This window comes from Manihot esculenta, chromosome 2 (assembly GCF_001659605.2).
Source record: "Manihot esculenta cultivar AM560-2 chromosome 2, M.esculenta_v8, whole genome shotgun sequence".
Lineage (NCBI taxonomy): Eukaryota > Viridiplantae > Streptophyta > Magnoliopsida > Malpighiales > Euphorbiaceae > Manihot > Manihot esculenta.
In genome coordinates this window covers 17,647,213-17,675,149 of record NC_035162.2, presented here as the reverse complement: position 1 = coordinate 17,675,149, position 27,937 = coordinate 17,647,213, and the positions used below count along the sequence as shown (strand labels likewise).

The following is a 27,937-nucleotide window of genomic DNA, read 5'->3' as shown; positions in this document are numbered from 1 at the left end:
TTTATAGTTATAAACATCATAAATTTTTTATTGATATTATTAGAATTTGAAAGCATTATTTATATTAATGATTACAGTGTGCGGATAATAATTTGTACATATTAATTTGAATCTGAATTCGAGTTCGATCATAACTTTTTAATTTTGAATTCGATTTTAAACTTTTTAACGAATTGTTTAATCGAGTTTTTTGAGTTTTAACTCGAATTTTATTGGCAAGCTTCTTAATCAATTATTTTGAGTTCGAGTTCGAATTAAACATGTTATTATACTAAATGAGTTTTTCATTAATTGAATTTAACCTGATCTAATTATAATATTTAATTTTTAAATTAAATTCAAATTAAATATTAAAAATCGAGTTGAATTTAAATTTTTAAAATTTTTAAATTAATTCAGATTATACCCAGACAGGCTAAACAATGCGCTGGCTATAGGGCAAAATTGAGTTGGAAATTATTGAACAACCTCCGAACAAGATTGTCTTTTTGGTCGTCGCTGAAAGCTACTGACCTCCTCCTCCATCAAAACTGGCAGTCTAGATCTGGGTTAAGCCTCTCAAATTGACCTCCTCTTCCATCAAAAGAAAAATAATAAATTTTATTCACATTGCATCGATCTCCTAAGAAACAAAATGTTTCAAGTAAATTTATTCTATTAATGAAAATAAAACCTTGACTTTGCTTAAAAAATATCGTTGAACTACTCCTTTGAACACTTTAATTGAAAATATATTTCTTTTTGGTCTGACCCAAAAAATATATGATTTTTTTTTTTTAATTTGATTTCAAATTAATTTTACTTTTAATAGGTATAATTACCTATTATCGAAATCTAACAAATTGTTGACCAAGGCTACTTGAAGCATATACAAAAATAATAGATGCTATGAACAATCATTTAAAAAGTGACTGCTCAACACTCTCATTCTAAAGTAGTAAACAATCGCTCAAGAAAGTGACTATAAAGGGCGAACGGAATCTTGCTCCACTGGCATTACAATTGACACTGGTCACTTCACGCGTCACAGAAGTTTGTCTCAAGGATTCCCGATGAGACGATCCCGTCTGGCATTCAGTACAAATTGAAGCTAGGTATAATAAATCTGAATTTGACAGATAATGAAATTAATTTTGATGTAATGAATTTTGGCACCAAGTTAATCTTATAATTTCCAAATACTCTCATATTTGACTGCCAAATTTACCCATTAGCTAGTATAATTATTAACAAAAGGAGGTAATAGTTATATTTTCAAAAAATGAAGAAAATTTTATTTGGAGTTGGAGAATTTATTAGTTAATTTCATAAAGACCAATAAATCAATAATAATTTTCCTATTTTACTGAGAAGAGATAGGAACCAAAACTCACCGCCCTCAATCAAAGTGCACAAATAGGATTTTATTATATCGTGAAGAGATTATCCATCTTCTCAAGACAGGCTCTTATACAAATGTATTATTTTTCCACTTCTGCAAGCTGTAAGCTAAGCTTTCACGAGGAAATATATCTATGTATATATGAGACCCTGCTGAAACACATCAGGGGGCAAGCCTTAGGGGGTCGCGAGGGAAAAGTGATGTTTTGCGAATGTTATTCAGACCACAGAATAACATTACCACTCGCTCTAACCCCACTCCAAACCCACCATGTGGTGGCGCTCCATACCTGCAAATATCACAACCATTTCATTATCCAACTCCATGCATATGTTAGTCACACGCCTAGAAACATGCAAGAAAGCTAAAGCTCAAAAAGACAACTAATAATACTCGGTAGCTATCTTCACAGTCATCAGGTATCAAGATACTAGGCTTCGACATTGAACCTCCCTTTAAGAGCTCCAATTTATATTAGCCATTCAAAGTTCCATCAGCACAATTTTTTTTCCTTAATGTTGCATCAAAATAACCATCATCACTCAGGGGTCGCAAATCTCAGTAATGTGATGCAAATGGGGCAGGAACTAGAAGTATATGAACTTTAGCATGCATGTTATGCTTTAGGGTCACGTATCAAGCAGTTAAGCACATCTGTAAAAGCAGAAACAGTAGCTAATAATAATAATTTTCAATTGGGATAATGACGTTAAAATACTAGAATTTTGAGTGAATTTCAATTTCATTGCTTCAGCTTTAAATTCTTGCAAGCTAGAGCATGGACAAACAAAATCAATCTCATGAAATCCATCTGGTAGTTTTTTCACTGGAATGCTGATGTGGATGTCAAGCTGAACAAAATCCCAATTGAACATGCATAGAGAATTAATCAAAGCAAATGACATACCAGGTAAGCAATAGAACACAAACAGTTAAATAAAAGTGAGTCTACATGCCTTTTCTTTTCAAATATTTAATTTGGTGTAAACAAACAATCCCATGATCAAACAAGCTGGCAGCACAATAAATCTGAGACAATTGAGGTAGCAATATTTATTTAAGAGAGAGAGAGAGAGAGCCAAAGAGGATACCTGAAAGAATCAATGTATGTTGTTAATGTATTGACATCAATGCCACATGCCTTTGCACGTTCTTCCAGAAACTCTGGTACATGGACACGCTGAGCTCCTGAAATTATTTCCTCACCTGAAGCAAGGTGAACGAATGCATGAAATCCAGTCAAGCTAATAATAATAGGTACATTATCTGCTTTCATCAGTTTCATGCACATTAATTACAAAGACATGCAAATACAAAATAGAGTAATAGAACTGAAACACAAATATGCATTATAAACAGATCAATCCGTTAACATAGTACGTGGTAATATTTATTTGAAAAGAGCATGTAAAAGATAACCTGCATTTATATTTGATTTATAATATCCCAGGATACCAGATTCAGGAAAAAAAAACTTGAAATGTAAATTAAACAATGATGCTGAAAAAAAGAACTACTCTCCTACCTCGAATAAAGACATCAAATGAATTACTGTACTTTGCATCATCATAACACGGCATGGTGTAGAATGGCCTGACAGCCAAAGGATAGCGATGGAGAATGTAGAACTCAGTCCCATATCTGTAATCGAAAGCAAACACCCGTCTGCTCATTAGCACCGACTAAAACAGATAACAATATTAGGTCATTTATGCATATGAAAATCACAAAAATTGAATTACTTCTCCAAAACTAGCTGGCCTAATTTTCTCTCCGACTCTGTATTCAAGTCCCCATAAGGATCAATTTCCACTCCTGCATCCTGTCAAAACAAGTCACATGTATAGAACTTGGAAAATTTTCCAATTAGCAGCAACCAGCAAGTGATATGTATGCAGGAGGCCAAGAAAGTACAAGCACCATCTGTTTTTAAACATCAACTATTTTACATTGTCACATGATTTTTTTACCCAGTCAATGTACTTTAACAACCAAACTAACTTTTGAGTCTATTCCAAAAAACCCAGAAGAAGGACAGACTATATCCCTACTTCTCTCAGCATTCTTAACACGGAAAATATTAATTGCAGAGAAGCCATCTTAAATCTATCAGAACCATTGAACAATAACTAAAACATGTAGCTGAAACGTAATCATCTATCAATATTTAGTGCACTTGTGTAGCCTTAGTCAATATTTAGTGCATTCTCCTAAAAATCAATTCTTTTTCTCCAGCATTCTAACTCTTGTTAAACAGCAACCATCTTATGAGCATTTTGTTTACTAATGGTGATAATGATTTGATATATTATTCAAAATATCAGCTAAAAAATTATATCATAAATTATTTAAGAATATGAGCTCACCAATTAAAAGAAAGGTAAATAAATGCATGCATACCTTGAGCATTTGAACCCCTTCTTCAAATCTTAGCCGTAGAGTCTTTCGTAGGTACTGCATATTGAGAAGAACTCGAAAATCATATTTTTGGTGAAGGATTTTAAACCGATGTAAAGCCAATGTTCAAAACAATTGCAATATTAATGCTTTTTCAAAAGAGAGATATAAACTAGTGTATGACTATGAGCTAAAACTCATAATATTGCATTATTTATGCTTCCCAAAGTACCAGCTATTAACAATCAAATACTCTAGGGAAAGCCAGAATGATAACTCTGAAAGCTGTAATGAATGATTACCTTCAAAGGTTCAAAGGGATATTGCCGCCGAACAGCATCAAGTTCCTTTTTGCACTTATCATTCAAATGGTCAAACATTGTGACAAATAACCGATCTATAATATCCATTACCTGCATATAATAGTAATAATAATTATAATGATGATGACGATAATAATAACAATAATAAACACAATTTTACAGCAAAATATTGAACAAAATCCAATTTAGAAGCTCACGACAAGCAGCAAAAAATTATAATGAATTCCTACCTCGGAATAGTGTTTTTTAATTTCCATTTCAGCATCAAGACCAACAAATTCGCAAAGATGCCTATGTGTATAAGAGTCCTCTGCTCTGAAAACAGGCCCAACTACAAAAACACGCTCTTTATCACCACAAATAGCCATTTGCTTGTGAAGTTGAGGTGACTGTGCCAAGCATGCAGCTTGCCCCTTGTAGTCCAGCTTAAATACAGCAGAACCACCTTCACTAGCTCCTGCTATCAATTTTGGAGTGTGTATTTCTTGAAAGCCTTCTGATTCTAGAAATTTTCTAAATATCTGCACATTGATGCAGCTCATTTTAGATGGATGTTAAGCAAGTATAAAGGTCAATAATTAACAGCAAATCCATAAAAAATGTGTGAGCATATGTGTGTGTCGGAGAGACAGCTAGCTTGGGAAGGTTACTAGAGTTGATACATTACATTTGGGACAAAATATAAGTTCTATTACAAAGTGCAAAACCACTTTTGTTTTCCAACAGTTAAAATGAGAAGCCATGTTTTCAGAATATTCTATTGCTGTTCTAAAAGACTATATATGAGCTACACAAGGAGCAGAATCCCCAGTTCAACCATTTGACCGACATCAATAAAGAGATGGTCGCATTGCATTGCCAACTCATGATTTGAGTATTTACCAATAACAAAAAATAAGGTACAATTAGGTATCAAGGACAAAAGCAGGATGTTAAATAAAGAACCCTTATGTGACAGTCGCCCAAGGTATTGATATATTTACTCAATTTCAGTTCCTCAAAGGCAACTCATTTGGAATCAGCTTTGGAAGCCTAACCAAGTCATTTTCAAGTTTCCACTCAATAAACTGAAAGAATAGAATGAAATGAATAAGCTATTAAACGAGGAAAAAAAAGGATGATAATCACTGCGAAATGATGGTTATCTGGTTGACACAACCTGCAGTTGATTGTTCAAAACATACAGCATCCCCAGCTTCTGTTATTACTATAACCCCAAATGGTTATTTTTGTTAAAATTGAATTGTTTTAAGATTAGAATCAACTTTAAAAAGGCCTAAAAAGGCTTATCAACTCCAACGTGCTCTTAGTCTCCCTCTATCTATTATAGCATAACCAACAACGGATCCTGCATCTAATAATCCATAAGCATACTCATCTATTACCAGATAAAAAGTTCTTTAATCCAAAAAAATCTGACTTATAAGTAAAATGTACAGTAGTAATTAGTAAGCGTGTGCAACATAGGCATCAAAAGAGAGAGAGTTAGAAAGATTGAGCAGAAATAAGGAAAGAAGAATCTCACACTGCCAACTTCATGCTGAATATGGAAAATTCCTTGGTTAGCAGGTGTTCGCATGTCCAGAACTCTATAATTCAAACGGGTATCCTGGTTAACCCGAACAAGTTGTTCTCCAGCCTGGCCATTCAAATAACTCAATTAACATACACACAGAATATCTATTAGACCTTTGAAATTTTAAATCAAGATGTATAAGTTGTATTTTGCTCTGCAAATGTCATACAGAAGATATCCATAAGACCTTTGAAATTTTAAATCAAGATGTACAAGTTAGTATTTTGCTCTGTGCGAATGTCATACAGAAAATCCGTCAGACCTTCGAAATTTTAAATCAAGATGTACAAGTTAGTATTTTGCCCTGTGCGAATGGATCCATGAATATAATTTTTATTTAAGATAAGCAGAGAGATGATAGATGAAATGCAATCTGCACCTGCAAAGCTTCCTCAATCTCTTTTTCACTTCTAGCTGCATCCTCAATGTTAATGGGTAAAGTTGGCAAGGCTTTGCTGATACAATGAAGCTTCCTGACTTGAACTTCAACCTGCAAGAAACAAAAAAACAGTTCACAGAAACTTGTCAACATCCCACAAGGAACTTGGAAGACCATCACTAACGCAACACAAGATAATTTTAAGCCCTCACAGAAATGATCAGGCAAAAAGGATTTCGTTTATTCTTGGATGAATTCAGCCTCCAATGTCTACTAACTAATTCGTCTCCCCAGGCCTTCAAATTTTACTTTTTTTGTTGGCTATTAACCAAAATTCAGAATGCATATACATGCTCCCATCTGTAAGTATACTGTATATATAATATCAAAACAAACTAAAACACAAGTATTTCATTCTCAAAACAGTAAAATTAAAAAAAAAATCCTTATGAAACTTAATTATATGGAATTAAAAATAAGGTTAAAAAAAAAAAACCAATAACGAAGGGAAGGCAGAAAAGAAACCTGCTGCGTGGTGCCTTTGATGGGAACAGAAGGTACAGAAACCAGGCCTTGAACATCGACAATGGACTCGCGGCTAAGCCCGGCCACGAACTTCACCATTTGCCGGCTAACCAATTCAGGCTGAGCGGTAACCACGCACTGCACGGTGAAACCCTTCTGTCTAACCACTACAAAGGCCATATTCTTACCCACTGCACGAGTTGTTTGAGCTCGGCCCCTTATCAACACCTCCTTATCCTTCAACCCCTCGGTTAGCTCCTCGACTCTAGTCCAATCGCTGAGATTGCTCTCTTCCTTAGACTGTAGCTCATACAGCGGCACATTACCATAATTGGCGGCCAATGGATCTTCCTCTTCCTCAATGGCAAGAGATGAGGCAGCGGAGGCTAACGCAGCTTCCTGGCGGCGGCGTAACTTCTCCTGCTTAGCTGCCTCCTTCTTGGTCGCTTTCTTGCTGACAGATTGGGATGATTCTTCGTCTACTTGCTCCATGGGAAAGGTCGCGTTTGTTTGGTTTTTGGTGGAATACTGCGTGTGATTAAGAAATGAGCCGATATGAAATAAAGATCTCAGATAAACCCTACCCTGCTTCTGCCTTTCTGCAAGTCTATGGGCGCCCTGCAGCTAGGTCCATTCACAATCCAGGGATTTTTACCAAATGGAGGTGGGTTGAAGAAATTTTTGCTAGGCACGTGGCAAAACACAATTTTTGCATTTATTGGAATTACAATTAATTTTAATTAGGGTATATAATTAATAAAAATTATAAAATTAATTAAATATTTAAAAAAATTAATAAATAACATTGCATTAATTTAAATTGATTAAAATTATTTTAAAAATTATTATAATTAAATATAAATTAAAAAATAGAAATATAATATCAAAATTTTTTATTATAATTATTTTAAATTTTTTTATTTAATTTAATAAATTATCTTATAAATTAAATATAATTATGATAAATATAAAAATATAAAATTACAGTATTTTTTAACCAATAGTCATTTTTATTAATGGAAAAGCAAAACTTATTTGTAAAGAGTGATTTTTACTGGTGTGGAAAATAAGTTTATATACTAAAATGTTTTTATATAAAATTGTATTGATATTAAATTTAAAAATTTGTAATTTGAAAATGAGATCGGAAATAAATTTATAAATTAAACCGTTGGATTTTAATAACATTAAAATAGATAAACTAAACTATTTATTTTTAAAAAATTTAGAAAAATAAGTATAAATTTTAATATAATTAAATGATTAAATATTATATATTTAAAAGTATTTTAATCATTTCAAAAATAATTTTTAAAAAAATGAAATTTTGTACTTCCACTTTAACAAAATTAAAGTATAAAAGTTAAATTATTGGATTTTAAAAATAGGAAATATATTGGATTTTAAAAATAGGAAATATATATATATATATATATATATATATATATATATATATTATTTTACCAATATTTAAGAAATATAAAAAATAATTATCCCTAAATAAATTTTTGTATTTAGTAGCATAGAGTGTGTCGCCATTAGCACTTAAATAATAAATAAAGTGACCAATAGTGTTAGACATGCGCGGACTTGATGTTAACGTGGCAAATACGCGTAGGCACGGCAGTAGCGTGGCTGATACCATGGGCGAGCAGTATTCGATTCAAACTGAAAAAATCGATCAAATCGAATTGATTTGAAAATTTGGTTCAATTTTTTATACATTTCGATTCGATTCGGTTTTTAATTTTAAAAATTTCAGTTATTTCGATTCGATTCGATTTTAATTAGAAAAAAATCGAAAAAACCGAACCGAACCGATTAGTGATAATAATATATATTTTTAATAATATAGAGAAATTAAATCATATTAAAATTAAAATATTTTAATTAAATTTTAAAATATTAAAAATAAAGTATAAAAAATAAAAAAATTATTAAAAATTAAAACCGATTAAACCGAACCGAATTAAACTGAATCAGACTGATTAAATTTGATTTAATTTTTGACCAAAATCAGTTCGGTTCGATTTTCATAAATACTAAAATTTCAATTTTCGATTTATTTGATTCGGTTCAATTTTAAACCGAATCGATCGAATGCTCACCCCAGACTGATATGGAGCAAATGGCATTACACATTGTGTCATGTTAGTACTTCCAATGCTATTATTTATTTAAGGGATTAAGTGCAAAATACTAAAAGCAAAGTTCACTTGCATATTAAAAAAAAAAAGAAAAATTACTGTGGATCACCGAATTTTAACTATTAAGTCCAAATAATTTTTAATTTTAATTAAAATGTCACTCATAATTTTAAAATAAAATTATTGAATCTTTCTATGAGAGACCGTTGATTGCTTCTGTTAATTTTCTATAAAATGTTTAAAGTAGCTTTTATCTATCTTATAATTTATAATGTTATATTCCCTCCAATCTTGTAATTTTATATCAATTTTAATCTAATTTCAATCCATCATTCCCCTCTTTAGAAAATTTTTAAAATTAATAAATCTCCTAACCAAGCAATAACTAACCCTATAAAGAACATTTCATCCAATGGAAGGAGATATTTTATTTTAATCCAATTATAATTTACAAAATAAAATTTATTAATAAAATCTGAAAGTAAAATAAGTGAGAAACAATCGCCTTCGAATTTGAAACCTTGCATGCTCGAATTTGGGACCTTGCATGTTATTGTTCCTTGCTCATTGTGCTCATTGTGATGCAACAATGTTGCAATGGTTGAAGAATTGAATCTTGTGATGCCAAAATTTACAATATTAATAAAGATTTAAAGTGAGTGATCTATAATGATCTGTGGCCATCAGTTGTATTGCATCGAGAGAGAGGATGTGGCAATGACCGATGAAGGCCAGTGACGATCAGCTAAGAATGAGATGGGATGGAGAGGAGCTTTCAAGAGAGATAATGTTGCAATGGTAGATAAAGGCCAGAATGAGATGGGATGGAGAGGAGCTTTCGAGGGAAATGATGTTGCAATGGCAGATAAAGGCCAGAATGAGATGGGATATGGAGATGGAGAGGAGCTTTCAAGGGAGATGATGTTGAAATGGGGAGAGGAGCTCTCGACAGAGATAATGTTGCAGTGGCTGATAAAGGCCAACACGGTCAATTTGAGAGTGAGAACATTCAAAAATTTTATTCAGGGAGATCAATTTTAATTAATGGACAATAAAAATAAAATCTATAAAATAAATATATATTAAAAAATTTATAAAAATTAATAAAATATTATAATTAAATTATAATTTATCTATTTTTTCATTAATTAAAATATATTAATAACAACTTATTTTTAACGTTTATAAATATATTTTTTAATATGAGTTAACAATCAACCGATTAATCACTTATTTTTCATTTTATTATAAAATTGATTTTTAATAATATTTATTATAGAAAAAAAAATTTACTGTGATTGTGACATACAAACTCATAAAAAAAATATTGTTAGGGTAATATAATAATTTAATATAATATTTACTATAAAATTTATTTTTTAAAATTAAATTATCTTAACTCATTAACTATAAAAATAATATTTTCATTTCATTTTTTCTAAATTTAAATAACTGAACTAATTATCTATAAAAATGATACTTAATTTATATTTAAATATTTTTAAATTTAAATTATCTAATGTATTATCCATTAAATTTATATTTTTTAATTAAATTATTTTTTAAATTTAAATAGTCTATGAAACTCATTAATTAATAAAACATCACTCCATGAAACTCATTAATTAATAAAACATCACTCACAAAATACTTTTATTTATAAAAATTTAAAATCTATTTCTCTAAATTTAGATAGTTTAACGAATAATTTTAATTATATAAATAGATTAGAAACTAATTAAGTGAGATAATTATTTCCTAATAATAAAAATAGTGTATAAAATTAAATTACGCAATGAATGAATACTTTTTTAAAAAATTTATGTATTGGAATTAAAATTTTAAAGATAAAAAATAAATTTTTTGGATTGGAAAAAATAGAGAATGGGAGGGACAAAATAAAATGAACAACTAAAATTAAATGAACTAAATAGTATTGAAGGCAGATAAGGATTTATTTGATAAAAAGATTAAAGAAGTTAATTTTATAAAGTATAAAATATTTTAATTGCATAATTTTGCAATAAGTACTAACTAATAAATATTTTAAATATATAGAGATCGAATGGTAATTTTTTCTGCTATATGTAAAACTACCTAAACATCCCTATATAATTTAAAATTTTTCAGGGGTCCATGGCCCTCTTGGCCCCACCCTGAATCCGTCGGTAGTGAGAAGGGATAGTGAGGAGCTATCAAGGGAGAGGATGTTGCATAGATGGATAAAGGCCAATGACGATCGATAGAGAGTAAGACGGGATGGAGAGGAGCCATCGATTGAATGACAAGTGAAAGAAAACTTCGGGATAAAAAAAGGAGGCGATGATATAACCATTAGGCATGAATTTTCTATGGTGGTGAAGATAATTCAAAATTTGTGAAGCATGGTCCCACTTATTTGCTAAGTAAGTGATGTAGTCTAGAAATTAGATGTCCAATCGGTATAGAGAAATATAGATGAGATGAATGTGTCTAATAGCAATTACTTCGACATGCAAATTAATGAAGAGCTTAATTTGAGTTAAGAGCATGTAGAGAGCTTAATTAGTATTTCAAATATATGTACATGTGTTTACTTCATATTTATATATTGTAAAAAGGTAACAATTGCTATAAATATAAAAATAATAGATCAATATTTTGGATTAATGCAACACTGGCTGATAAAAAATGACTAATTGTTTTGACTAGACAAGTGATCAGAAGACTCAACACTTGGGTGACTAATCGTACTAAGTACATATGATAGGTGATAAATACTAAGTTTGGGTGAAATGTATCTAGGTAATAGACATCAAGTTTAGATAATAGATACTGAGTATGAATGATAGGTATCAAGCACAGGTGATGAGTTCTAAATTTGAGTGACATGTATCGAGCTTAAATGATAAGTTCGGAAGTATCTGTGATATTTAACGAGTCTGGATGACAAATATGAAGGGTCATTAATTGAACAACAAGTATTGAGTTGAGTGATAAGTGTCAAGTCATATCATATGTCCCTCCATTTGATCTTGATTCTTTATATTTGAGTTATGGCTGAGCAGTTTTTAGTTTTAATAGAAAATCAAATTACATCAAACTAAATCGAATTAAATTGAACCAATCGATTTGATTATTTAGTCTATTCGATTTAATTTGATTATTGATTTTTAAAATATCAGTTTTTAGTTCGATTAAAAAATTGAAATCAATGAGAAAAACCGAACTGAATTGTCCATATATATATATATATATATATATATATATAACCTAAAAAAACCCCTAACCCTCTTCTCCTTTTTCTCTCTTCTACTGTAGAAGTTCTACCAATTCTCTCCCTTCCTCCCAGCCTCTCTTTCCCCTCAATCCCAATGGAATTGCCCCTTCACGAGAAGACTACTCGTTTCTTCCTCTTCTTCTTTCTTTAATTATTTATCAACAAATCTCAATCCCTCTAGTTTCTATTTTACTCGGCGACATGAATCTACCTGAGAAGAAATTATTGATAATGCTCGACGCCTTGGATATCCGCTTTGGTTATGGTTTTTGCTTTAATTATTGTTGACTGGTTATGGTTTCTCCTTGTAATCTATGTTTTTTTCTTTTTTTTTTTTCCCTTAATATATTTGATTAAATCTTTAGGGTTTGATTGTTGAAGAATCTGTGTTATGGATATATACTTAATTTGTTATTCTTGGATTAATATTAATTGTTAACAAGCTTGGGATTTAGCTAGATTTGATTTAATAATTTTTCTTTTTTTTTTTTTTATATTTCTAAGTTGTTTGCTGGTTTGAAATTGTTATTGATGAATGTTATTGTTGATGAAATTGTTAAATTGAGAGTGGTCACGTTTTTTAGTAGAGACAGAGTTGAAAATGCATAAATCGGTTCTTACTTTATAGAATCGCATAAAATCAAATTGAATTAGTTCGGTTTGATTCAGTTTTCTCTAATTTCAGTTTGATTTCGCTTCTGATTATTTATAAATTTGGTTTTTTTAATTTTTCATTTTCGATTCTGATTCAGCTCATAACCGACTGATTGCTCACTTTTAATTCGAGTTGATTCATATACCCATACTTATTTATTATCATACCTTTTCTTGCGAACAAACTCATCTCCCCAAAATATGTTTTTTTTTTCCATTTTATTGATATGTACTTGCAAATTTTTACTTAATGAAAGTATTTTTCCTTTTTTTTGCATGTCTAATAATACTTTATGTAGATTTGGGACTAACCAAATAAGCCTAGAGAATCTTCTGCTCATAGAATTATTAAAATTTTGGGACTAACACTCAAAAATAGGCCTGGCGAATTTTCATCTTACGGCTTGATGCGAAATCCAAGACCAACTCGTGATACAAAACTCTCGTCAACAACTTGACAAAGAACGATGTAAAGATATATTCCAGAAAATTGTTCTACTATACCCCTAACCAACCAATGTGATTAGAAACATAGATAATAGAGCAAAGATTGCTATATAATTACAAACATAGATAATGTAACATCCCCAACACCTTAATTACTTAACTGAGCTGGAGACATTACATTCTGAAACAATTCTCTTATTTTTCCTTTATTTTATATCATATAAATCATAACCCCATTTTTTTTATTTTTACTGAAAATTCGGCAAAGTTTCCTCTGAAATATGACTTAATTCCACCTGTGAATAGTAATCTCACACTTCTATCAATTTCAACCTTAACCCCCAAACTTCTTTCAATATCAATACAATTTCAATTCAGATTAAGCACTTCATAAATTATCTCATTAATCTCAACATCCAAACTTATACTAATAACCCATATTTACACCAAAATTAAAGTCTTCAAATATATTTAATTCAAATCATCTACAACTAAAACTTTATGTACATGCCAAATTTCCACAATCAACTTTATATAAAATTTACAAAATATACCCCCAAGATAGATAATGATGTAACTCTGGCTGGGTTGATGCAGATCTTGATCTACTGCTACTTGGGTCTACAACCTGCCTGAGGAAAAAATAAATTCCTACGCGCTAAGCAAATTGCTTAGTGGTGCTCAACTTTTTTTTTTTTTTTAAATAACACATGTAAATCAAAATTCATTTAACCACAACAACTTAAACAAATAACAAGAAACTATATAGCAAATAATTTAAAATAAAATTAACTCATATTATTATTTCACATATATACATATTTTCATTTCATAGTCTTTTTCTTTTTCTTCATCATGTAAAAAGTTTTATTTTCTCATAATACTTTTATTTTTTTATTATTTTTCTGTTGGCCCCTATAAATTTAAATGGGACTGTTAAGTGAGATAAGAAAACTGTAACTGTAGGGCACAAAGTGCCAAATAACTGTATGCATGGCTCAAAAGCCGATTCTATAACTGTAGAATATGGCATGCCACACCCTTAAACTAACTCACAATTCCCACCAAACTTACTACCAAACTTACTAGGGCCAGACTTTAAATAATTTAGACATTTAAACAGGGGAATAAAAACTTTCAATACAGTGTAACTGTCAATTGTTCAAACTATAACATTTTATCATATTACAACTCTGCTTTTAAGTATTGTCATATCCTATAAATTTATTAATTTAATTTAACTACATAAATTACAAATTCATAATTTAATACTTAATAAATTAACTATTATTCTGTTTATTATTATTAGTATTTTTTTCTAATCTAATATATATTTTTTTCTATTTATCACAATATATCTTATTTCAATTTTCTTTTTAATTCCTATTTTTTATCTTATATTATTCTTATTATTCTTCAACATCATATTTACACTATGTCTCATTTTTCTTATTCCTTTAATTTCTTTTTTTTTTTCATCTAATCTAATATCTCTTCTTTTTTTTTTTTTAGCCTACTAATTTTTTTTTTATTTGTCACTATATCTAACCAAAATATTTTTCTATCAAAGAAAATAGAGTCATTTCATTATATCCATAACTTTTACATATTAATTTTAAAATTGTCTATCTATTAAATCTATTATTTCTCAAACTTTGATTATACAAATACAATTAAGCTATTGTTCACTTGGTCTATTTCTACTAGGGTAGTAAATTTCAAATAGAACATAAATAACAATTTCTTGCATTTATTAAAATAGAGTTGAGCACAAACCTTCCCAAGATCTTTCTCAAGCTTAAAATTCTCTAATTTTCCTTTAATTTTCCTTTCCCATCCACTTCTTCTTCATGAAAAAAAAATACACCAATAAATCAAATTAATACAATATTTTTCATAAATATTCACATAAAATGATAAGAAATATCCCTACAATAAAAATCCCTAACATACCTTTAAATTTCCAAACCCTTGGTTACTATTCACTCTCTTTCAACCTTGGAATTTCTCTTTGATTTCCCTTTTTTTTCTTCAAATTTTACTTTGAAAAGGTGTTGGGATAAGATGTGTAATTGATTGTAGGTGAAATTGTGAAGCAATTTTGGTGTAAAAGAGGAAAGATGGAGAAATGAAATTTATTCATATGCACGGGAAGGAGAAAGAAAATGGGAAAGGTAGAAGATGGGTTTTTTTTTGTTTTGTTCTCTGCTACCCTTTTCTTCTTTCTACTTTTCTTTTTCTTTTTCTTTTCTTCTTTTTTTTTTTTTTGGTCAAGTGGCTAGCAAATTGCCACTTGTACTTATATTAAAATTTAATTTGTCTTTTTTTTTTCTTCTTCTCTTCTCTTTTTTTTCTTATTTCATTAATTAATTACTTATTTCTTTATTTTATTATTTTATTATTTTTTTATTAGGGATGTTACAACTCTACCCCTCTTATAAAAATTTCGTTCTCCAAATTTTACCTGTATTAAAGAGATGAGGATACTGTGCTTTCATGACATCTTCGCTTTCCCAAGTTGCTTCTTCTACTTTGTGATTCCTCCACAGGACTTTAACAAGAGGAATTCTTTTGTTTCTCAATTCTTTTATTTCTCTTGCTAGAATTTTCACAGGTTCTTCTTCATATGACAAGTTTGGCTGTATATCCACAGATTCTGCTGGGAGGATATGAGAGGGATTTGACCTGTATCTTCTAAGAATGGAAACATGAAAGGTATTGTGTATCTTGTCAAGTTCTGGTGGTAAGGTTAGCTTGTAGGCTACCGGTCCTACACGTTCCACAATTTCATAAGGACCAATAAACCTAGGACTTAGTTTGCCCTTTTTGCCAAATCTCGACACTTTTTTCTAAGGTGACACTTTAAGGAATACTTTATCGCCCACCGAAAACTCTATATTCTTTCTTTTCTTATCTGCATATGACTTTTGTCTGTCTGATGCTGCCTTTAACCTCTCCTTGATGATCTTAACCTTTTCTTCTATTTGTCTTATCAAGTCAGGACCCACAAGCTTATCTTCACTTAGCTCGGTCCAGCATAGAGACACAGCTCCTTAACATGTCTTACTTCTTCTTCATGAAAAAAATACACCAATAAATCAAATTAATACAATATTTCTCATAAATATTCACATAAAATGATAAGAAATATCCCTACAACAAAAATCCCTAACATACCTTTAAATTTCCAAATCCTTGGTTACTATTCAATCTCTTTCAACCTTGGAATTTCTCTTTGATTTCCCTTTTTTTTTTCAAATTTTACTTTGAAAAGGTGTTGGGATAAGATGGGTAATTGATTGGAGGTGAAATTGTGAAGCAATTTTGGTGTAAAAGAGGAAAGATGGAGAAATGGAGTTTATTCATATGCACGGGAAGGAGAAAGAAAATGGGAAAGGTAGAAGATGGGTTTTTTTTTGTTTTGTTCTCTACTACCCTTTTCTTCTTTCTACTTTTCTTTTTCTTTTTCTTTTCTTCTTTTTTTTTTTTTGGTCAAGTGGCTAGCAAATTGCCACTTGTACTTATATTAAAATTTAATTTGTCTTTTTTTTTTCTTCTTCTCTTCTCTTTTTTTTCTTATTTCATTAATTAATTACTTATTTCTTTATTTTATTTTTTTATTATTTTTTTTATTAGGGATGTTACAACTCTACCCCTCTTATAAAAATTTCGTTCTCCAAATTTTACCTGTATTAAAGAGATGAGGATACTGTGCTTTCATGACATCTTCGCTTTCCCAAGTTGCTTCTTCTACTTTGTGATTCCTCCACAGGACTTTAACAAGAGGAATTCTTTTGTTTCTCAATTCTTTTATTTCTCTTGCTAGAATTTTCACAGGTTCTTCTTCATATGACAAGTTTGGCTGTATATCCACAGATTCTGCTGGGAGGATATGAGAGGGATTTGACCTGTATCTTCTAAGCATGGAAACATGAAAGACATTGTGTATCTTGTCAAGTTCTGGTGGTAAGGTTAGCTTGTAGGCTACCGGTCCTACACGTTCCACAATTTCATAAGGACCAATAAACCTAGGACTCAGTTTGCCCTTTTTGCCAAATCTCGGCACTTTTTTCTAAGGTGACACTTTAAGGAATACTTTATCGCCCACCGAAAACTCTATATTCTTTCTTTTCTTATCTGCATATGACTTTTGTCTGTCTGATGCTGCCTTTAACCTCTCCTTGATGATCTTAACCTTTTCTTCTATTTGTCTTATCAAGTCAGGACCCACAAGCTTATCTTCACTTAGCTCGGTCCAGCATAGAGACACAGCTCCTTAATATGTCTTACTTCTTCTTCATGAAAAAAATACACCAATAAATCAAATTAATACAATATTTCTCATAAATATTCACATAAAATGATAAGAAATATCCCTACAACAAAAATCCCTAACATACCTTTAAATTTCCAAACCCTTGGTTACTATTCACTCTCTTTCAACCTTGGAATTTCTCTTTGATTTCCCTTTTTTTTTTCAAATTTTACTTTGAAAAGGTGTTGGGATAAGATGGGTAATTGATTGGAGGTGAAATTGTGAAGCAATTTTGGTGTAAAAGAGGAAAGATGGAGAAATGGAGTTTATTCATATGCACGGGAAGGAGAAAGAAAATGGGGAAGGTAGAAGATGGGTTTTTTTTTGTTTTGTTCTCTGCTACCCTTTTCTTCTTTCTACTTTTCTTTTTCTTTTTCTTTTCTTCTTTTTTTTTTTTTTGGTCTAGTGGCTAGCAAATTGCCACTTGTACTTATATTAAAATTTAATTTGTCTTTTTTTTTTCTTCTTCTCTTCTCTTTTTTTTCTTATTTCATTAATTAATTACTTATTTCTTTATTTTATTTTTTATTATTTTTTTATTAGGGATGTTACAACTCTACCCCTCTTATAAAAATTTCGTTCTCCAAATTTTACCTGTATTAAAGAGATGAGGATACTGTGCTTTCATGACATCTTCGCTTTCCCAAGTTGCTTCTTCTACTTTGTGATTCCTCCACAGGACTTTAACAAGAGGATCCTCTTATAAAAATTTCGTTCTCCAAATTTTACCTGTATTAAAGAGATGAGGATACTGTGCTTTCATGACATCTTCGCTTTCCCAAGTTGCTTCTTCTACTTTGTGATTCCTCCACAGGACTTTAACAAGAGGAATTCTTTTGTTTCTCAATTCTTTTATTTCTCTTGCCAGAATTTTCACAGGTTCTTCTTCATATGACAAGTTTGGCTGTATATCCACAGATTTTGCTGGGAGGATATGAGAGGGATTTGACCTGTATCTTCTAAGCATGGAAACATGAAAGACATTGTGTATCTTGTCAAGTTCTGGTGGTAAGGTTAGCTTGTAGGCTACCGGTCCTACACGTTCCACAATTTCATAAGGACCAATAAACCTAGGACTCAGTTTGCCCTTTTTGCCAAATCTCGGCACTTTTTTCTAAGGTGACACTTTAAGGAATACTTTATCGCCCACCAAAAACTCTATATTCTTTCTTTTCTTATCTGTATATGACTTTTGTCTGTCTGATGCTGCCTTTAACCTCTCCTTGATGATCTTAACCTTTTCTTCTATTTGTCTTATCAAGTCAGGACCCACAAGGTTATCTTCACTTAGCTCGGTTCAGCATAGAGACACAGCTCCTTAACATGTCTTACTTCTTCTTCATGAAAAAAATACACCAATAAATCAAATTAATACAATATTTCTCATAAATATTCACATAAAATGATAAGAAATATCCCTACAACCAAAATCCCTAACATACCTTTAAATTTCCAAACCCTTGGTTACTATTCACTCTCTTTCAACCTTGGAATTTCTCTTTGATTTCCCTTTTTTTCTTCAAATTTTACTTTGAAAAGGTGTTGGGATAAGATGGGTAATTGATTGGAGGTGAAATTGTGAAGCAATTTTGGTGTAAAAGATGAAAGATGGAGAAATGGAGTTTATTCATATGCACGGGAAGGAGAAAGAAAATGGGAAAGATAGAAGATGGTTTTTTTTTTTTTTTTGTTCTCTGCTACCCTTTTCTTCCTTCTGCTTTTCTTTTTCTTTTTCTTTTCTTCTTTTTTTTTTTGTTCAAGTGGCTAGCAAATTGCCACTTGTCCTTATATTAAAATTTAATTTGTCTTTTTTTTTTCTTCTCTTCTCTTTTTTTTCTTATTTCATTAATTAATTACTTATTTCTTTATTTTATTTTTTTATTATTTTTTTATTAGGGATGTTACAGATAATCAAGCAAAGTTTGCTCTACTACACCCCTAACTAATCAATGTGATTAAAAATATAGATAATCAAGTAATTTCAACTTCGAAAATACCAAAAGAAATTCTTAATAAGCTAACTAAGTATGGAGGATATCCATATTAGAACGCCACAATATTAAAATTTGATAAATTGCTAAATAATGGAGAAAAACCAAATATTGTTCATAACATCATCTTTATTCATTGGCTAATTGTGGCTACCACCTTAAGGTGTTTTTATAGCCTCAATCTAGTAAAATAATTAAATCTAAATTACATTAAAAATTATTTTTCTAAATTTTCTTTGAGAAATCTCCTTCCTAAATGGGCTGTACGAATTTAGCTTCTAATTTAGGCCAAATTAATTTAAAACAAATCTCACAAAATACTAAAATACCAAAATAACAAAATTGACCTAAGTGCAATTGGATCATACATGCATTACACGATCTGAAATTGTATTGTGCATCCACATATGTTGAAGTCTGTGTTGCTAATTTTCTTATTATCTTATACTTTCCAAATACAGTCCTCATCTCGTATACCTTAAGTTAAGAGATAGTAGTTTGATTTATCATAATTTGGAGTTTTCTATTTTAAATCTTTGAAGCATCGTGTCATTTTCTTCCTCGTATCATTCTCTATTTCTTTGAAAAGATTCGTCATCGAATATTCAACCATAATGACAAGAAAAGAATCGACATACATAGAATCCTCTTTGAATTCAGTATGACATTTCGCGAATGAAGTACTAAACTTTGACACATCTCCTCTTTTTTCTTTTATTTTTAAATCAAACAATTGAAACATATTTTTTTCTTCACTCTTCTTTTTTTTTTTATCTCTCACTTTTTTTAAATCTCACTCCATTGAAATAAAAAAAATTTTCTTCTTTTTTTTTTACATAAATATAACTGAATTTTTTTTCTTTGTTTTTTTAAAGAGAAACTATAAAGTAAATTGAAATAAAAAATAATAAGATAGACAAAAAAACTTATGAAACAAATAAATATAGATAAATAGGAATTTATCTATCACCGTACTCTAATATCAACTGATACGGAACTCAGGATCAACATAAGATCAAAAATTCCATCACACAACTTGACAATGAGCGAGACAAAAATATCTTCTAAAAGGCTGCTCTACTACACTTCTAATCAACAAATGTGATTAGAAATATAGATAATAGAGCGTAGGTTGCTCTATTACACCGCTAAGCAACCAATGTGATTAGAAACATAGATAATCAAGCGAAGATTGCTCTACTATACCCATAACCAATTAATGTGATTAGAAACATAGATAATCTAGTGATTCCAGCTTTGAGAACGCCACAAGAAATTTTTGATAAATTAGCTAAGCATGGAGGATATCTATATTAGAACGCCACAAAATTAAATCTTGATATAAGTTGCTAAATAATATAGAAGAACCAAATATTGTTCATAATATCATCTTTATTCATTGGCTAGTTGTGCCTATCACCTTAAGGTGTTTTTTTTTTGCCTCCAAACTCTAATTCTAGTGTAGGAAGTTGTAATTACAATATAAGAATGATATCTAGTCAAATAGTCAAACCTATATTACATTAAAGATCATTTTCTTAAATTGTCTTTGAGAAATCTCCTTCCTAAATAGGTTGCATGAATTTGGCTTCTAATTTAGGCCTAATTAGTTTAAAACAAATTCCACAAAATAATAAAATGCTAAAATAACAAAATTGGCCTAAGTGGAATTCGACCATATATGCATTATGTGATTTGAAATTGTGTTGCGCATCTACATGTATTGGAGAGTGTATTGTTTATTTCCTTATTCTTCCATACTTCTCAAATATAGTTCTCATCTCGTAAACCTTGAATTAAGTGATGATGGCTTGATTTGTCATCACTACCTCTATGGGGTTAAATGTGAGATCTTTACAGATCATAAAAGCCTGCAGTACATCCTGAGTCAAAGAGACTTGAACTTGAGATAGAGAAGATGGGTGGAGCTGCTGAGTGACTATGATTGCAAGATTCAGTACCATCCGGGTAAGGCGAATGTTGTGGCGGACGCTTTAAGCCGAAAATCACTCGGCAGTTTATCCCACATATCGGCAGAGAGGAGGCCAGTGGTGAAGGAGTTTTACAAGCTCATTGAGGAAGGTCTACAGATGGAGTTGTCTGGTACAGGTGCCTTGGTGGCCCAGATGAGAGTGGCACCCGTGTTTCTGGAGCAGGTGGCTCAGAAACAGCATGAGGACCCGGAGTTAGTGAAGATTGCCAGGACTGTTCAGTCAGGCAATGATAGTGAGTTCAGATTCGACAGCAAGGGGATCCTCCGCTATGGGAGCAGACTATGTGTACCAGATGACATAGGGCTAAAAGGAGATATTATGAGGGAGGCTCATAATGCAAGATACAACATTCACCCCGGAGCCACCAAGATGTATCAAGATCTGAAGAAGGTTTATTGGTGGTCAGCAATGAAGAAAGAAGTGGCACAGTTTGTGTCAGCCTGCGAGGTGTGTCAAAGGGTGAAGCTGGAACATCAGAAGCCGGCTGGAATGCTTAACCCGCTACCTATTCCAGAATGGAAATGGGAAAATATAGCTATGGACTTCGTAGTGGGGTTACCGGCAACGTCCAACAGAGTGGACTCCATATGGGTGATTGTGGACAGACTCACCAAATCTGCTCACTTCATTCCTGTCAGGAGTGGCTATTCTGTGGACAAGTTAGCGCAGGTGTATGTCGATGAGATCGTCAGACTGCATGGGGTTCTTGTTTCGATAGTGTCAGATAGAGGGCCCCAGTTCACCTCCAGATTTTGGCGGAGTCTGCAGAATGCCATGGGTACTAGGTTGGATTTCAGTACTGCCTTCCACCCCCAGACTGATGGACAGTCAGAACGGACCATCCAAACTATCGAGGATATGCTCAGAATGTGTGTGCTGGACTTTGGCGGTTCTTGGAGGCAGCATCTACCTTTGGTGGAGTTTGCCTACAATAACAGCCATCATGCTAGCATCGGGATGGCTCCTTATGAAGCTTTATATGGAAGGAAGTGCAGATCACCTGTTTGCTGGGAAAAAGTTGGAGAAAAGGCCTTGGCAGGGCCTAAGCTAGTAGAGATCACCAGCAGGGTAGTACCCATAATCAGAGAAAGGATCAAGACTACTGCAAACAGACAGAAGAGTTATGCAGACCTCCGCAGAAGGCAGTTAGAGTTTCAGGAGGGGGATCTGGTATTGCTCAAGGTGTCTCCTATGAAAGGAGTGGTTCGCTTTGGGAAGAAAGGTAAACTAGCCCCACGATACATCGGACCCTTTGAAATCTTGCAAAGGATTGGGAATGTGTCGTACAAGCTGGATTTACCTGCTTCAATGGAAAGAATCCATCCGGTTTTCCATGTTTCAATGTTGAGGAAGTTTGTGTCAGATCCGAGCAAGGTTCTTAGTGAGCCTGATGTGGAGGTCCAAGAGGATCTCACCTATGTTGAACAGCCAGTACGGATCATAGACACCCAGATCAGAAAGTTAAGGAACAAGGAAATCCCGATGGTGAAAGTTCTGTGGAACCACCACAATTTGGAGGAATGCACTTGGGAGACACGGGAGTCTATGCTCCAGCAGTACCCTCATCTCTTTTAAGGTTAGATCCCTATGTGTTTATGTGCTATGTATGTATGTTATGTTTTATGCCATGCTATATGTGCTAGTTGAGGTACATTCGGGGACGAATGTTCTTAAGAGAGGGAGAATGTAATACCCGGCTAGACTCCGGTATCGGAATTCCTACCGTCCGGTGGAATCTCGGATGTCGGAGGCCTCTAGTAGGGTAGAATCATGTTTTCATAAAATGTTTTAAGGTATTTCATGGTTTTAAGTAAAATGGAAATGAGTTTTTGCTTAAAAACAACCTTGGAGGAAAACTCAGGTTCGGCCGCCGAACATGCATGCCTTCGGGAGCGCCTTTAGGCCCCCGAAAGCATAAGTGAGGAAAGTCCATGTTCGGCCGCCGAACCTCAAGTTCGGCCGCCGAACATGGCATGCATGCGGAGGCACATTCGGCCCCCGAACGTGGCCTAGCCAGCCACTATAAAAGGGTCCCTTAGCCGAAAACGGGCGAACTTTTCTCCATTTTCGGCCAAGGTGAGCTTCCGCCGCCCCTCACCGATCTTTGATGTTTTTCCTCTAGATCTTTCAAGTTTTTCACTTGTTTTAACTTCGTTTTGAAGATTTGAACTCTTGAGCAAAGTTTTGGAGCTTTGAGGTTCAAGAACTCGAATCTCTTCCAACTCCAAGTTTGGTCGCCTCTACTCTCGATCTTCAAGAGGTAAGAGTCGATCTCTAGCTTATAGTATGTTTTAAACAAGTTTTATGCAAGTTCATGGGGTAGAAAATGCATGTGTAGCTTATGTTGAACTTATGGGTTTTTGATGTGATTTTGAACAATGTGGCTTGCAAATGTATGTTGGATGTGTTATAGATGGGGTTTTAGTTAGTTGATGCCCTAGGAACTTGTATGCTTGTGTATGAGTGTTGTAGAATAGGTTTATGCATGTTTGGGTGGTTTTGGAGGCATAAATGTATAGGGGAGTTGAGTTTCTGCCATTCTGGGAGAAACCAGGTTCGGCAGCCGAAGGAACTTTCGGCCGCCGAACGTGCTTGCGGAGGCAGCCTTCGGCTGCCGAAGCTTGCCCCCGAAAGGAGACTTTCATCTCTGTCTAGGAGTTTTGGCCGCCGAAGGTGCCGCCGAACCTGCCTGACTTTCGGCTCTGGAGGGACTTTCGGCCGCCGAACCTGCCGCCGAAAGTGCCCTGTTCAGCCATTCCTTGCATGTTTTTCTATGATTGTTCCATGATATTTTAGGAGGTTTTTGGGGAATAGTTTAGAGTTATGTTCATGTTTGTTTGGTCCCTCATTTGAGTCTGCCTGTGTAGGTTCGGACCCGAGGAACCGAGGACCCCAGCAGTGAGTCTGTTGCCCCAGTGTCTGGTCAGAGCTATCCAGAGGTGAGTGGAATAAACCTTTATGTTTTCAAGCAAATAAATCGTATAGTTTTGAGCATGTTCATGCATCATGAATGTCATGTGATGAATTAGGTTGCTTGCACTAGAATTCACGAATATGTTGCATTGCATATTTTAAATGTTGATGTGGATGAACGTTGGATGATCCATAGCCCTCGATCTATGATATGACGATGTGATATGTACGGTACGGATAGTAAGACCAGTGGGACCCATTCTACGTTCGCTGGCACTATGTAAGAGAAAGACCAGGACCCATTCTACGTTCTGGCACAGTTAGACCATGTTATGCTATGATATGTAAGGGAAAGACCAGGACCCATTCTACGTTCTGGCACAGTTGGACCATGTAGAGGGCCATTGGTGACAGGTTCATCCTTGATGTGATTATCTGTGATGTGATGCATTCCATGATCCATATGATTTAAATGTTTTATTATTCTGCTCACTGGGCTCTAGTAGCTCACCCCTCTCCCCTTTTCCCCAGGACTGCAGGTACAGAGTAGACCAAGAGGTTTACAAGAGTAATGAAGTCTGGTGTATGTAATAGATAGTGTGGACATGATAAATGTTTTAATGTTATGTAAAAGTATAGTTTCAGTCATGTAATGATATTGAGGATTAGATATTGTGCTTGACATTGTGTATGAGGTATCCCTTTTATTACATGATCAAAATGTTTTATAATGTTCATGGAAGCCAACTCATCTCATGTTGTATCGCCCGCTGGGGCATTGATGAGATCCCACAGAGGGATCACGATTATGATCATGACTATGTACATGTATGTTCAGGTTGAGTTGAATGTTTGAAGGAAAAGTTTTAAATTTTTATGCATGTTGTTGATCATGTATGGGATTATGCAGGTTTACAGGTTATATGTCAGGCTTGCTACGGGTCCCGGCGGCCTTAAGCCGATCTGGATCCTAGCGCCGGTAGCGGTCCGATTTTCGGGTCGTTACAATATCTATATTAGAACGCCACAAAATTAAATCTTGATATAAGTTGCTAAATAATATAGAAGAACCAAATATTGTTCATAATATCATCTTTATTCATTGGCTAGTTGTGCCTATCACCTTAAGGTGTTTTTTTTGCCTCCAAACTCTAATTCTAGTGTAGGAAGTTGTAATTACAATATAAGAATGATATCTAGTCAAATAGTCAAACCTATATTACATTAAAGATCATTTTCTTAAATTGTCTTTGAGAAATCTCCTTCCTAAATAGGTTGCATGAATTTGGCTTCTAATTTAGGCCTAATTAGTTTAAAACAAATTCCACAAAATAATAAAATGCTAAAATAACAAAATTGGCCTAAGTGGAATTCGACCATATATGCATTATGTGATTTGAAATTGTGTTGCGCATCTACATGTATTGGAGAGTGTATTGTTTATTTCCTTATTCTTCCATACTTCTCAAATATAGTTCTCATCTCGTAAACCTTGAATTAAGTGATGATGGCTTGATTTGTCATGATTTGGAGTTTTCCATTTTAAACCTTTGAAGTATCGTGTCATTTCTTTACTCGTATCACGGCTCTTACTTGTACTAGTGTTGCTTGAAAATTTTTCGCTATTACTCTTTTGTCACTTTCTCCATGACCCTCCTATCTAGCCGTCCTACCTCGGATTAATTAGCTTTTTTATCTTCACAAGTGCTTGTAATTTATCATCTAATCGAATGTATTTCTGAGTTCTCCCCATGAGATCCCAGTACATAGTAGTTGGATTCTTGATGAATGAATCCATAAACTTGATATTACTCGTATCTTTTCTTAATGCTTCAAAGGCAGTTTCTTGATTTAAGTTTTTTACCTAAATTGCCTCAGTATTGAAACATGAAATATATGCTCTTAAAGACTCACCCTCTTCTTGTTGGATCTTGCTGAGATCAAATAAAAGTTGCTTAGGAGGAATACAAATAATAAATTTAGATTTAAAATAGCATTGCTAATAGATTAAAATTATGTATGGAACCTGACCATAGTTACCAATATCATTTTTTGGACCAACCCAGTTAGAGTCGATTTAGAACACCCAGCACAGAATAAAGTCATTCACATTCCAGAGTTATATTCTTATACAAAAGATAGCAAGATGACTCCTGGGATCAGTAGTCTCATCATAATTATCCAGAGTTGGCATCTTAAGCTTCAAAGAAAAAGTCTTAGCCATGATTTCTTTGGAAAGTGGAGATGAGTTCCACAATTTGTAATTCTCACTCTTCTCCTTCTGATTTTTTAATTGCACGTACCATCTCCCAATCCACATTCTTTGAAGTCTTATAAAAAAATGCATCTTCTATTCTTTTTTTCCCTTTTGACCTAGTGTCCTTATTTCTTAGTTCAACCTGAGTCGTTGGTTGAGATTCTAACTTATGGGCCTTATATTGGTTCAACAATCACCTGAAGCCTCTTAACACATTGAATGGCTTGCTCATTGATCATAAACACTGACTCTACTGCCTTTGTAAGGGAGATGCATTAGGTCCACTTCCTGTTGTTGCCCTATTGGCAACATTTCGTGACGTATCAACCATTAATTCAGATTTAACAATAAAAATAAATAAAGAAATATGATATATATAATAATTCAAATCCGAAGAAAATTATAAGAGAAATTCTTGCTTCTAGCAGTGGAACCAAATAATGTAGTTTAGGAATTATATATCCATGTGAAATGAGTATCCAATCTACACAAAAAAAAAAGATAAGGTGGATAGTGTCTAGTTGTGGCCACTCGATACTCAAATCAATAAAGAAATTAATTTGGGTAATATATATTGAGTCAGAGTACTAGGCATCGAGTCTAGGTGACAGGTGTCTCTAAATGATAGGCACTAAGCATGATAAGGTAGTTTGGGTAAGTACAAAAAATAAATTCTTTAATTGAGTATCTAAAGTAAGATATGGACTATTTCATAGATTGATTAGAGAGAAAAAAGAGTTATGGCTCATATGAAGTTAGTCATATAAGCCTTTTAAAATTAAAAAAAAATTAAATAAAATCTTTAAATTTTTAAAATATATAAAATAATATTTTTTTTATATATATATTTACATCATTCTTCTATAACTTTTCTATAACTAATCTCTCTGTAATATATATCAATTTATATCATCTATTAAATTCTCGATAAAATAACCAATATTATATTTTATTATATTAATAATGGTAATCATGAGAAATATAATTCAAAGACAATTTTTTTAATCATTTAATAAAGAGTATATTATCAATTTGCTTTTATATTAGGCTAAATTCTCAAAAACTTTATATACTAAAAAATTTTTTGTGTATGATTTTATTTGAATTTAAATTGAAATAAATTATAATTTTTTATCTATTTTAAAAAAGATGAAAGACTTATTTATCATATTTTAAATTTTAAAAGGTATATATATATATTCTTAGAAAATATTTAAGTTACGTTAAAAGATTTCAATAACTTATTTAGTTTATTTTAATAGCTGAAGAGTTTATTTTAATTGAAAAAAAAAATTAAGGACTTATTTGACTATAAATAAATACTTTAAGGACTAGAATGATCCTTTTACCCGCTGGATATCGACCTTGTGATCAGATAT

The 27,937-nt window shown here is 32.4% G+C and overlaps 1 protein-coding gene and 1 long non-coding RNA gene across 2 annotated transcripts; both read right to left on the bottom strand.

Annotated features, from left to right (window-relative positions):
* Window positions 1-1,378: 1,378 nt before the first annotated feature.
* On the bottom strand, window positions 1,379-7,231 carry LOC110609385 (aspartate--tRNA ligase 2, cytoplasmic). The gene is made up of 10 exons (XM_021748929.2): window positions 6,582-7,231; window positions 6,057-6,167; window positions 5,627-5,740; window positions 4,332-4,622; window positions 4,081-4,191; window positions 3,782-3,835; window positions 3,124-3,203; window positions 2,907-3,022; window positions 2,473-2,587; window positions 1,379-1,670 (listed from the first exon to the last, which is right to left on the bottom strand). Exons 1-10 carry the CDS (start codon window positions 7,071-7,073, stop codon window positions 1,544-1,546), a joined length of 1,611 nt encoding a protein of 536 aa, XP_021604621.1. The 5' UTR covers window positions 7,074-7,231; the 3' UTR covers window positions 1,379-1,543.
* A 6,283-nt stretch (window positions 7,232-13,514) lies between these two features.
* LOC110609386 lies at window positions 13,515-15,201 on the bottom strand. Its single transcript, XR_002487029.2, has 3 exons — window positions 15,042-15,201; window positions 14,865-14,934; window positions 13,515-13,716 (listed from the first exon to the last, which is right to left on the bottom strand). It is a non-coding gene; the product is annotated as an uncharacterized LOC110609386 (long non-coding RNA).
* Window positions 15,202-27,937: the final 12,736 nt, after the last annotated feature.